Source organism: Mustelus asterias, chromosome 22 (assembly GCF_964213995.1).
Source record: "Mustelus asterias chromosome 22, sMusAst1.hap1.1, whole genome shotgun sequence".
Taxonomy (NCBI): domain Eukaryota; kingdom Metazoa; phylum Chordata; class Chondrichthyes; order Carcharhiniformes; family Triakidae; genus Mustelus; species Mustelus asterias.
The window spans coordinates 53,940,396-53,954,287 of record NC_135822.1 but is presented as its reverse complement, the minus strand read 5'-3'; the positions used below and the strand labels follow the sequence as shown (position 1 = coordinate 53,954,287).

Sequence of the window (13,892 nt, the reverse complement as noted above, 5' to 3'; positions counted from 1 at the left end):
CCTCTCCCTGGAGATCACATGGTCTGGAATGGGGGGGTGGGGGTGAGTTAATAGGTTGTAATCAACAAAGCATCGTAGCTGTGAGGGACAGCTCGGTGGATAGGATATTGGTATGTAGATAGGCTGGAAAATTGGGCGGGGATCCTGGATTCAGGATTCAATCCTGGACCGGGGAGCGGCGCGGGCTTGGAGGGCCGAAGGGCCTGTTCCTGTGCTGTATTGTTCTTTGTTTGTTCTTACAAAAGGTTCAGGGAGCTAGGTAATGTTAGAGATCTAGAAGAGTATACAGCTAATAGGAAGGATCTTAAGGAGGAAATTAGAAGAGCCAGAAGGGGTCATGAGAAGGCCTTGGCAGGCAGGATTAAGGAAAACCCCAAGGCATTCTACAAGTATGTGAAGAGTAAGAGGATAAGACGTGAAAGAATAGGACCTATCAAGTGTGACGGTGGGAAAGTTTGTATGGAGCCGGAAGAAATAGCAAAGGTACTTAATGAATACTTTTCTTCAGTATTCACTATGGAAAAGGATCTTGGTGGTTGTAGTGCAGACTTGCAGTGGACTGAAAAGCTTGAGCATGTAGATATTAAGAAAGAGGATATGTTGGAGCTTTTGAAAAGCATCAAGTTAGATAAGTCGCCGGGACTGGATGAGATGTACCCCAGGCTACTGTGGGAGGCGAGGGAGGAGATTGCTGAGCCTCTGGCGATGATCTTTGCATCAATGGAGACGGGAGAGGTTCTAGAGGACTGCAGACGTTGTTCCTTTATTCAAGAAAGGGAGTAGAGATAGCCCTGGAAATTATAGACCAGTGAGTCGAACCTCAGTGGTTGGTAAGTTGACGGAGAAGATCCTGAGAGGCAGGATTTATGAACATTTGGAGAGGTATAATATGATTAAGAATAGTCAGCATGGCTTTGTCAAAGACAGATCATGCCTTACGAGCAAAGAACAACAAAGAACAAAGAACAATACAGCACAGGAACAGGCCCTTCGGCCCTCCAAGCCCGCGCCGCTCCCCGGTCCAGGATTGAATCCTGAATCCAGGGTCCCCGCCCAATTTTCCAGCCTATCTACATACCAATATCCTATCCACCGAGCTGTCCCTCACAGCTACGATGCTTTGTTGATTACAACCTATTAACTCACCCCCACCCCCCCATTCCAGACCATGTGATCTCCAGGGAGAGGCGAAAACCCAGAGTGAAAAACCCCAGGGCCAATATGGGGAAAAAAAATCTGGGAAATTCCTCTCCGACCCCCTGAGGCGATCGAAACGAGTCCAGGAGATCACAATGGCCCTGATCGGAAAATGCTTCCCAACCCTAGTCATTTCCACTTCCACGAACACCATATGAATTCCCTGCCCCCGAGACAGGTTCCCAACTATCCGCAGTCTCGCTCTGTACTGGCACCAGCAAGATGATCATAGAATGAAGCCTTGAAACGAGAAACAAGGAACAATTAGCCCGCGCCGCTCCCTGGTCCAAACTAGACCACTCTTTTGTATCCCTCCATTCCCACTCCGTTCATATAGCTGTCTAGATAAGTCTTAAACGTTCCCAGTGTGTCCGCCTCCACCACCTTGCCCGGCAACACATTCCAGGCCCCCACGACCCTCTGTGTGAAATATGTCCTTCTGATATCTGTGTTAAACCTCCCCCCCCTTCACCTTGAACCTATGACCCCTCGTGAACGTCACCACCGACCCGGGGAAAAGCTTCCCACCGTTCACCCTATCTATGCCTTTCATAATTTTATACACCTCTATTAAGTCTCCCCTCATCCTCCGTCTTTCCAAGGAGAACAACCCCAGTTTCCCCAATCTCTCCTCATAACCAAGCCCCTCCATACCAGGCAACATCCTGGTAAACCTCCTCTGTACTCTCTCCAAAGCCTCCACGTCCTTCTGGTAGTGTGGCGACCAGAACTGGACGCAGTATTCCAAATGCGGCCGAACCAACGTTCTATACATCTGCAACATCAGACCCCAACTCTTATACTCTATGCCCCGTCCTATAAAGGCAAGCATGCCATATGCCTTCTTCACCACCTTCTCCACCTGTGACGTCACCTTCAAAGATCTGTGGACTTGCACACCCAGGTCCCTCTGCGTCTCTACACCCTTTATGGTTCTTCCATTTATCGTGTAGCTCCTCCCTACATTATTCCCACCAAAATGCATCACTTCGCATTTATCAGGATTGAACTCCATCTGCCATTTCCTTGCCCAAATTTCAAGCCTCTGACAATGTTCCTCACTATCTGCAAGTCCTGCCAGTTTTGTGTCGTCCGCAAACTTACTGATCACCCCAGTTACTCCTCCTTCCAGATCATTTATATAAATCACAAACAGCAGAGGTCCCAATACAGAGCCCTGCGGTACACCACTAGTCACAGGCCTCCAGCCGGAAAAAGACCCTTCCACTACCACCCTCTGTCTTCTATGACCAAGCCAGTTCTCCACCCATCTAGCCATCTCCCCCTTTATCCCATGGGATCCAACCTTTTTCACTAGCCTACCATGAGGGACTTTGTCAAACGCTTTACTAAAGACCATATAGACAACATCCACGGCCCTTCCTTCGTCAACCATTTTGGTCACTTCTTCAAAAAACACCACCAGGTTAGTGAGGCATGACCTCCCTCTCACAAAACCATGTTGACTATCGTTAATGAGTTTATTCCTTTCTAAATGCGCATACATCCTATCTCTAAGAATCTTCTCCAACAACTTCCCCACCACGGACGTCAAGCTCACCGGCCTATAATTACCCGGGTTATCCTTCCTACCCTTCTTAAATAACGGGACCACATTGGCTATCCTCCAATCCTCTGGGACCTCACCTGTGTCCAGTGACGAGACAAAGATTTGCGTCAGAGGCCCAACGATTTCACCTCTCGTCTCCCTGAGCAGCCTTGGATAGATTCCATCAGGCCCTGGGGATTTGTCAGTCTTTATATTCTCTAACAAACCTAACACTTCCTCCTTTGTAATGGAGATTTTCTCCAACGGTTCAACACTCCCCTCAGAGACACTCCCAGTCAACACATCCCTCTCCTTTGTGAATACCGACGCAAAGTATTCATTTAGGATCTCCCCTACTTCTTTGGGCTCCAAGCATAAGTCCCCACTTTTGTCCCTGAGAGGTCCGATTTTTTCCCTAACAACCCTTTTGTTCCTAACGTATGAATAAAATGCCTTGGGATTCTCCTTAATCCTGTCTGCCAAGAACATTTCGTGACCCCTTTTTGCTCTTCTAATTCCCCGTTTGAGTACTTTCCCACTTTCATTGTACTCCTCCAGAGCTCCCTCCGTTTTTAGCTGCTTGGACCTAACATACGCCTCTCTTTTCCTTTTGACCAGTCCCTCAATTTCCCTGGTTATCCACGGTTCTCTAATCCTACCCTTCCTATCCTTCTTTTTTACAGGCACATGCTTGTCCTGTAGCCCTAACAACCGTTCCTTAAAAGACTGCCACATACCAGATGTGGATTTACCTTCAAACAGCCTCTCCCAATCAAGAGCTGCCAATTTCTGCCTGATCCCAATAAAGTTAGCCTTCCCCCAATCCAACACCTTACCCTTGGGACACCACTCATCCTTTTCCATCACTATCCTAAAGCTAACAGAATTGTGGTCACTATTTGCCACATGTTCCCCAACCAAAATTTTGAAGACCTGACCGGGCTCATTCCCCAGTACCAGGTCCAGTATAGCCCCCTCTCTAGTTGGGCTGTCCACATATTGTTCCAACGAACCCTCCTGTACACATTTTACAAATTCCTCCCCATCCAGAGTCCCTGCCCTCAGCGATTTCCAGTCTATACCAGGGAAATTGAAGTCTCCCACTACAACAACCCTATATTTCCTGCACCTATCCAGTATCTCCTGACATATCCATTCTTCCACTTCCCTTGGGCTGTTGGGGGGCCTGTAGTACACCCCCAACATAGTGACTGCGCCTTTCCTGTTTCTAAGCTCCACCCAGAGTGACTCGCTACACGACTCCTCCGAATTGTCCTCCCTCTGCACCGCTGTAATATGCTCTCCAACCAATACCGCTACTCCCCCACCTCTTTTGGCCCCTCCTCTGTCTCGCCTAAAACACTTGTACCCTGGAATATTCAGCTGCCAGTCCTGTCCCTCTTTCAACCAAGTCTCTGTCACCGCAACCACATCCAAATTCCTCGTGCGCATTAAGGCCCCAAGTTCGTCTGTTTTACCTGCTACGCTCCTTGCATTGAAGTATAAGCACTCCAGATCCCCAGGCTCAGTGAGGTCGTCCTCCCCCAGAGTGCTCTTCTTCTTTGCCAGCCTTGTCCCAGCCCCAAGCTCGTCCCCAGCCACCACACTTATAGACCTAATAGTTTGATCCCCACCCCCCTGCCATACTAGTTTAAACCCCCCCAAACTGCACTAGCAAAGCTCCCAGCCAGGATATTTGTGCCCTTCCAACTTAGTTGTGACCCCTCCCTCTTGTACAGGTGCCATCCTCTCCTGAAAACCTCCCATTGGTCTATGAAAATAAAGCCCTCCCTCCTGGACCAGTCCTTTAGCCAGGCATTCATTTGAACCAACTCCCTATTCTTAGCCTCACTGGCACGAGGCATTGGGAGCAGCCCAGAGATGGCCACCCTAGTGACCCTACTTTTTAACCTATTTCCCAACTCCCTGAATTGCTCTCTTAGGACCCCCCTACTCTTCCTATCTACGTCATTTCCACCAATGTGTATAATGACATCCGTTTCTTTATCTTCCCCTTTTTTGGGTTGCCTGGTTGAATTTTTTGAGGATGTGACTAAACACATTGATGAAGGAAGAGCAGTAGATGTAGTATATATGGACTTCAGCAAGGCATTTGATAAGGTGCCCCATGCAAGGCTTATTGAGAAAATGAGGGGGCATAGGATCCAAGGGGACATTGCTTTGTGGATCCAGAACTGGCTTGCCCACAGAAGGCAAAGAATGATTATAGATGGGTCATATTCTGCATGGAGGTCGGGCACCAGTGGATCTGTTCTGGGACCCTTACTCTGTGATTTTTATAAATGACCTGGATGAGGAAGTGGAGGGATGGGTTGGTAAGTTTGCTGATGACACAAATGTTGGAGGTCTTGTGGATAGTGTGGAGGGATGTCAGAAGTTGCAGCGAGACATTGATAGGATGCAAGACTGGGCGGAGAAGTGGCAGATGGAGTTTAACCCAGATAAGTGTGAGGTGGTTCATTTTGGCAGGTCAAATAGGATGGCGGAATATAATATTAATGGTAGGACTCTTGGCAGAGTGGAAGATCAGAAGGATCTTGGGGTCCGAGTTCATAGGACGCTCAAAGCAACTGTGCAGGTTGAGGCTGTGGTTAAGGCGGTGTATGGTGTACTGGCCTTCATCAATCGAGGAATTGTGTTTAGGAGTCGTGAGATAATGTTGCAGCTATATAGGACCCTGGTCAGACCCCACTTGGAGTACTGTGCTCAGTTCTGGTTGCCTCATTACAGGAAGGATGTGGAAGCCATAGAAAGGGTGCAGAGGAGATTTACAATGATGTTGCCTGGGTTGGGGAGCATGCCTTACAAGGATAGGTTGAGTGAGCTCGGCCTTTTCTCCTTGGAGAGACGAAGGATGAGGGTGACCTGATAAAGGTGTATAAGATGTTGAGAGGTATTGATCGAGTGGACAGTCAGACGCTTTTTCCCAGGGCTGAAATGGTTGCCACAAGAGGACACAGGTTTAAGGTGCTGGGGAGTAGGTACAGAGGAGATGTCAGGGGTAAGTTTTTCACTCAGAGGGTGGTGCGTGCGTGGAATGGGCTGCCAGCAACGGTGGTGGAGGCGGATTCGATAGGGTCTTTTAAGAGACTTTTAGATAAGTACATGGAACTTAGTAAGATAGAGGGTTATAGGTAAGCCTAGTAATCGCTAAGGTAGGGACATGTTCGGCACAACTTTGTGGGCTGAAGGGCCTGTATTGTGCTGTAGTTTTTCTATGTTTCTAACTGCCAAGTAACAGCACTGACATTGCCCTGGGCACCTCCGTACCTTCTCCAGTAGCCTCATGCAGTCATCCAGCATGTGGTTCACTCGGCTGGTCAGGCTCCTCTGCTCTTCCTCCTCCTCCTCGATCGCCTCCTGGAAGGAGAGCTCCAAATTCTTTTTAACGGATTGCACTGAACGCTTGAAAGGGGTCGGCATGGGAGGGCGCTTGTAGGTCTTCCCCTTGGACAGCAGCCATTCTTCAAGACGTTTCCTGGAGCAAAGTAGGAGTTGTACCATTACATATCAGAGAAAATAAACGACCCCGGCAAAATCACCAATCGATATTCTATCAGAACTAAATCCTTTTGTTGGGGGGGCGCATTTGCAAATTGTATTATAGAATCATAAAATCCCTACAGTGCAGGAAGTCATTTGGCCCATCGAGTCTGCATCGACAGAGCATCTTACCCAGGGCCTAACCCTATTACTCCACATATTTACCCCGCTATTCCCCCTAACCTACCCATCTTAAAGTTTTTAATGTTTATTTATTTGTGTCACAAGAAGGCTTACGTTAACATTGCAATGACGTTACTGTGAAAATCCCCTAGTCGCCACACTCCGGTGCCTGTTCGGGTCACACTGAGGGCGAATTTAGCACCTAACCAGCATGTCTTTCGGACTGTGGGAGGAAACCGGAGCACCCGGAGTAAACTCAAGCAGACACGGGGGGAGAACGTGCAGACTCCGCACAGACAGTGACCCGAGCCGGGAATTGAACCCAGGTCCCTGGAGCTATGAGGCAGCAGTGCTAACCACTGTGCCACCGTGCAGGAGGGACACTCCGGGGAAATTTAGCATGGCCAAAATTCTAGGGGAGCAAGATTTTGATTCGGTCTTAGAGGGTAACTGGGAGTCCATTCTCTCTCGAGTACACTCCTCAACTATTTGTGCAAGACATAGGTTGCTACAATTTTAAAATCTTACATCATATCCACCTAGTCAAAGAGAAATGATCTAAGATTTATCCAAACACTATACTGCCCCAGCCTCTCTGATGCACATACACCTGGCTGTGTCCTAATTTGGTTTTAATTTGGACAAACACTTGTTTTTTTAACATCACTCTCACATATTTTAAGTAGTAACATTGAACCTTCTCCCATTACAGCACTCCTTGGTACCAAATGGCTTGCCTCCTACAAGGTTTCGGACTGATGTGTTCGACTTTTCAACATTATTCCATTAAATCGGAAGCAATCCGCCTGCCTTCTTTTTAACAATGGGAAATGAGAGCTTACACAGAATCTTACGGTGGCACAGTGGTTGGCACTGCTGCCTCACAGTGCCAGGGACCCAGGATTAATTCCAGCCTCGGGTCTCTGTCTGTGTAGAGTCTGCGCGTTCTCCCCGTGTCTGCGTGGGTTTCCTCCCACACTCCAAAGATGTGTCGGTTAGGTTGATTGGCCACTTAGGGTCAGGGGAATTAGCTGGGTAAATACGTGAGGTTACAGGGATAGGGTCTGCGTGGGATTATTATCGAACGATGGTTTCATGGTCATCAGTAGATTCTTAATTCCAGATTTTTTTTATTGAATTCAAATTTCACCATCTACTGCGGCGGGATTCAAACCTGGGTCTCCAGAACATTAGCTGAGTTTCTGGATTAATAGTCTAGTGATAATACTGTGGCCAAACGGGCCATTTAAAATGTTGATTTGTAAAGCACTCTGGGATAATTGGGCAAGAACTAAAACAGCAGGCTGCAGCCTAAAAGACAGAGATAAACAGGATGCAGCCCAGACGGGTGTTTAACAGGATATGGGCCATCTCCAGGACAAAAGGGACTTTCTGATCAAACTGCGTTGTTTACCAGACACAGGGGTGCCGTAACCCCTTATTTGGGAGGGAGGTGTGTGTCCTCCGTGCCCCCAGCACCTACAGACATGGCCGTTGGGGACACACGCAGAGATTGGCGTGGCAGCACCGATTGGACTTTATCGATCAGGGTGATCAAGTTCTGATCGATTGATTGGCAATGGCCAAAAGGGGCGCGAAACCCAAAGGGGTATAAAGGGTGCTGCACAACCAGGAATCTCTCTCTCTCTGACCCCACGAACGAGCTACAACAACAACGGTGACTGTTGCCATCAACGACCAGCACGAGGAGAGCCACCACACCCAAGAAGGAAGGAAGACCAGAGCCAGACCAAAGGGCCAGACTACGCAGAGGACTACTGAGACCAGTGCACAGATAAAGGCCAATATCTGCTTGGGTACTTGTCAGTCACGCAAAGTTAAGTCAAGGTCTAGTATTGGACTTGAATTCTAGTATTTTCTGTAAGATAACTTATTGTTGGTTGGGTGGGTGATTATTGATTCTGTGTTTTACATATTGGTTGTACTAACAAGATGTCTACTCGCAGTTCTTTGTCCATCATATAAGGGTTAAAACAGACTGTGCGGCAGGCACAACAATACCAGTAGCCCACCGCTTCCCCTTGTTGAATGCAACAAGACCTAGACAACATTCAGGCTTGGATGGATAAGGGACACCACCATCACCCCTTGACATTCAATAGCATTGCCATCACTGAATCCCCCGCTATCAACATCCCGGGGGTTAACACTGACCAGAAACGGGTGTCAATGAGAATATGGGCAAAAACTCTCCACTGGTTGGAATCAATGGACAGCATTATTGGTGAGGACTCAGATACTGAACAGTCCGTGTCCAAATGCAGCAAGATGTGGACAATATCCAGGTTTGGGCTGACAAGTGGCAAGTAACATTTACACCACACAAGTGCCAGGCAATGGCCATCTTCAACAGGAGAGGATCTAACCATCGCCCCTTGACATTCAATGGCATTCCCATCGCTGAATCCCCCACTATCAACATCCTGGGCGTTTCCATTGACCAGAAACTGAGCTGGATCCAGCCATATCAATACTGTGGCTACCAGAGCAGGTCAGAGGCTGGGAATCCTGCGGAGAGTAACTCACCTCCTGACTCCCCCAAAGCCTGTCCACCATCTACAAGGCACAAGTCAGGAGTGTGATGGAATACTCCCCACTTGCCTGGATGGGTGCAGCTCCAATAATACAACACATCTAGGATAAAGCAGCCTGCTTGATTGCCACCCCTTCAACAAACATCCACGCCCTCCACCACTGACGCTCAGTAGCAGCAGTGTGGACCATCTACAAGATGCACTGCAGTGACTCACCGAGATCCCTTGGACTGTACCTTCCAAACCCACAAAGATCTAGAAGGACAAGGACGCCACCACCTGGAGATTCCCATCCAAGTCACCTGCCATCCAGACTTGGTAATATATCACCGTTCCTTCACTTCGCCGGGTCAAAGTCCTGGAACTCCCTCCCCAACAGCACTGTGGGTGTACCTACACCACCAATGGTTCAAGGCGGCAGCTCATCACCACCTTGGCAAGGGCAATTAGGGATGGGCAATAAAATGCTGGCCTAGCCAGCGACACCTGACATCCTTTGAACGAAACAAACTCATAATAACTGTCCACCACTGAGAGATTTCCATGCTACATATGTACACCGAAATATAAACCGACATCGTGTAGGAGCGTGGCTGATTGCCTGCTCTGACATTCACAAAGGGTAGAAAGATACAAAGGGTAAGAATTACACCCCAGGCCAGTTTCCAGACAGTGCATGCATCCTCTGTGCCACAGCCCAAGTGAAATGCATGACGGACAGAGCAGGGGACATAGATTCAAGCAGACTGTGCCCAGGATTTCAGATGGGCAGAAAAACCCTTACACAAACACCTTCCTGAAAGAGAAACCATTCTTAGACAAGCGTGCGGGTTCAAAGAGAACCAAACCATTCTGCGACAGTTAAAAACTATTTCCCCTTACCTCCGTTCAGCTTGTCCTTTGACGGTCTTGCGCACAGTGCTTCCATCTTTGCCAGTGTCGAGTGCCGACGTGGTTGACTTGCTCGCATTATGCACCACTCCATTACTTCCCTTTGTGCTCCGAGGGGCAGACCACCAAGCTGGATGCAGTCTTCGAGCAGACCTTGTGAAAGGCTGCCAGATTGTCACCGGCTTATTTGCAGTGGAATCAATGGCGATCGGTGGCGGTAAGCCAGCAGTGGGCTTGGTTTTGTGACCTGTCAGCTGTTGTGTCGAGTTCCTCAATCTCTGGTAGCCATCACTCTGATCTCTATCTGTGTCGGTGAACTGCGGTGAAACCGGCACCATTCCAACAGGTTTAGCATCCGCCCCGGCAATGCCAACAGGTTTATCTACGCCATGTGCCGCCCCGGCAATGCCAACAGGTTTATCCGCACCAGGTGCCACCTTGGCAATGCCAACAGGTTTATCTACACCAGGTGCCACCTTGGCAATGCCAACAGGTTTATCCGCACGAGGTGCCACCTTGGCAATGCCAACAGCTTTATCCGCACCATGTGCCACCCTGGCAGTGCCAACAGGTCTAGTTGCACCATGTGCCGCCCTGGCAGTGCCGACAGGCTTTGCTGCACCATGTGCCACCCTGGCAGTGCCGACAGGTTTATCCACACCAGGTGCCGCCCTGGCAGTGCCGACAGGCTTTGCTGCACCATGTGCCACCCTGGCAGTGCCGACAGGTTTATCCACACCAGGTGCCGCCCTGGCAGTGCCGACAGGCTTTGCTGCACCATGTGCCACCCTGGCAGTGCCGACAGGTTTATCCGCACCAGGTGCCGCCCTGGCAGTGCCGACAGTTTTGGCAGCACCGGGAGCGGTCTTTGCCATAGCTGCCCATTTAGCCGCACCAGGGGCAGCTTTGGTTGTTCTGCCTATGCCAACAGCCCGTAACCGATTCTCTGAAACAGCGTTCTTAGATTTGCCAGCTTGCGTTTTATTTGCTGGATTTGTAAAGGGTTTGATTGAAGCTGTGCTGACAGAGTGCCCAGTGTTTGGAGCTGCGTCTACCGTCTGCCTGCTCTTCTCCTGATTATCTGATTGACAGAGACCTGCAGCAGGGTTTAAACTCCCGCCATACTGTCCTGATTGAGCTGTCTGAGCAGCGGGCGTTTCATTCTCTACTCTCTTCGACGCCACTGGGAAGAAAGTGGGTGCTTTCCTGTGGGCGCCGATCCTTGTTTGGAGCAACGCGGGAGCAGCTTTGGAGAGAGTCTCAGAGGGTTTCGTGTTGCCTCGAGTTTTGGAGTTGGCAGCCACTGCTTTGGTGCGGTTAGTCGATGCTAAGTTGTCTGTGCCTCGCGGTTTAGCTGGTTTAGTGGGACCACCACCTCCTCCCTGAAACAAAATGAGGAAGAGCTCATGCAGGCATGAGAGCAAGTCGATTTTCCATTGCCCTAACACTTGTCCGTGCATTGCAACTGGACTTGGTTAACCTTAAATATAAATATATTCTTATTAATTCACAGGAAATGGGGAAAAAAAAACATTCACGTCTTTTCCAATGTCCTGTGCCCATCTCAGAGTCAGAGGATACAGCCTGGAAACAGGCCCTTTGGCCCAACTTGTCCATGCCGCCCAGTTTTTAACCGCTAAGCTAGTCCCAATTGCCCGTGTTTGGCCCATATCCCTCTGTACCCATCTTACCCATGTAACTGTCTAAATGCTTTTTAAAAGACAAAATTGTTCCCGCCTCTACTACACCCTCTGGCAGCTCGTTCCAGACACACTCACCACCCTGTGTGTGAATAAATTGCCCCTCTGGACGCTTTTGTATCTCTCCCCTCTCACCTTAAACCTATGCCCTCTAGTTTTACACTCCCCTACCTTTGGGAAAAGATGTCTATCTACCTGATCTGTACCCTTCATTATTTTATAGACCTCTATAAAATCACCCCTCAGGCTCCTACCCTCCAGGGAAAAAAGTCCCAGTCTATCCAGCCTCTCCTTATAACGCAAATCATCAAGTCCCAGTAGCATCCAGTAAATCTTTCCTGCACTCTTTGTAGTTTAATAATACCCTTTCTATAATAGGGTGAGCAGAACTGTACACAGTATTCCAAGTGTGGCCATACCAATGTCTAGTACAACTTGAGCAAGACTTCTCCCCCTTAACCTTGTTTTAATCCCTGTAGACTGCTCAGTCCCCTCCCTCCTCATCACCCACCAATCCTCAAACATCTTCCCTCGGGTTATGGTTCAGGTTAGAAACTCCAAAGTGTTTTATGAAGCCCGCCTGAATCATAAGTTCTGCATCTTGAATTTGGCTAGGATAAGCATAAGATGTTTCACTTCAGGTATGATTCAAGTGACCCACTGGGGAGCTTTTATCAAACAAAGTGTATTTAAGAATATAGTTGACGTGTATAGTTAGAAAATTAGCAAGAACTTTTATCAATTACAAACAAGAAACAAAACAACCACTATAATGCATAACCCTTAATGAATATCTCTAATGTGTTCCAATTAAACCCAAACTCAATAAACAAAACCCTTTAAACAGATTAATCACTGCACAGGCGAGAGCTCACATGATACTGGAATTCAGTGCCCTGGGTTAAATGCTGATTTCAAATGATCTTGAAAACTCAGAGCAGCTTATAGTCTTCAAAACCCCAAAACATAGATTCCTTACTGCAGGATGGCAACAAGATGTGCTTTCAGCTAACTGGTAAAACTTCCAAAATAAAAAGAGAGAGACTTCTTTCAGCTATGCTTTGAACACTGCAGCCAAAACAAAACGAAAGACAACACTTGTCATCTGACTGGCACAGTTTTTTTCCAAGTTCTCCTCCTACCAATTTCATCACCTAAAGCTGAGAGCTGCAGAGATCATGACTTAAAAAAAAAACATCACTTAAAGGGCCACTAATAGATATACCTCATGGTACTATTCTGACAGTGAGACGACCAGAGAATGGCCACCGACCCCAGGCAGCTACTTCCACCCCTACAGTCCCTCTGCCACCAGGCTGACTGTTAATCTAAGACTATGCTAACATCATGGAGACGGAAGCCTGTGTCTTTGGCACAATAAACCACACCAATCCCATGCCACATTGCCCTGCACATTCTCAGCCACTGGCTCACTCAGGCAGTTCAGCCCCTTCCGTGTCCGTCGCTCCAATCCAATTTGTTGCTCTCTCCTTACACCACCTGAATTCACGTCTGCAAAGATTCAGCAATCCGCAATTTTTCCCCCACAGTTAGGTTCGGCTCTCCCCTCACCCTGGTCCTTGCTAATCTTTCCCTTTCCAGCAACATGTTCGATTTAAAATCTGTACCAAGAACTCACATCGTAGAATCCCTACAGTGCAGGAGGAGGCCATTTGGCCCACCGAATCTACACCGACTCCGACAGAGCATCATACTCAGGTCCTAACCCTGTAACCCAACACATTTACCGCACTAATCCCGCTGACCTGCACATCTTTGGACACTAAGGGGCAATTTAGCATGGCCAATCCACCTAACCTGCACATCTTTGGACACTAAGGGGCAATTTACCATGGCCAATCCCCCTAACCCGCACATCTTTGGACACTAAGAGGCAATTTACCATGGCCAATCCACCTAACCTGCACATCTTTGGACACTAAGGGGCAATTTACCATGGCCAATCCCCCTAACCCGCACATCTTTGGACACTAAGGGGCAATTTAGCATGGCAAATCCACCTAACCTGCACATCTTTGGACACTAAGGGGCAATTTACCATGGCCAATCCCCCTAACTTACACATCTTGGGATGGCCAGTTCTCCTCGCCTACACATCTTTGGATTGTGGGAAGAAACCCATGTGGAGAACATGCAAACTCCACACAGTCACCAAGGCCGGAATCGAACCTGGGTCCCCTGAAGCTGTGAGACAGCAGTGCTAACTGCTGTGCCACCATGAGAAATCAGACAAAATACTGCAAGGAGATCTCCATTCACATGTCATAGAATCATAGAAACCCTACAGTGCAG

The 13,892-nt window shown here is 48.4% G+C and overlaps 1 protein-coding gene across 1 annotated transcript in view; it reads right to left on the bottom strand.

Moving 5' to 3' along the window:
- Positions 1-13,892, bottom strand: part of ckap2l (cytoskeleton associated protein 2-like) — a 38,303-nt gene that overhangs the window by 16,422 nt on the left and 7,989 nt on the right. The window contains exons 4-5 of the mRNA XM_078239243.1: positions 9,871-11,261; positions 6,038-6,245 (exon numbers count right to left, since the gene is read on the bottom strand). Of these exons, the coding sequence (XP_078095369.1) occupies positions 6,038-6,245; positions 9,871-11,261 (1,599 nt within the window). The remainder of the gene's footprint in view (positions 1-6,037; positions 6,246-9,870; positions 11,262-13,892) is intronic.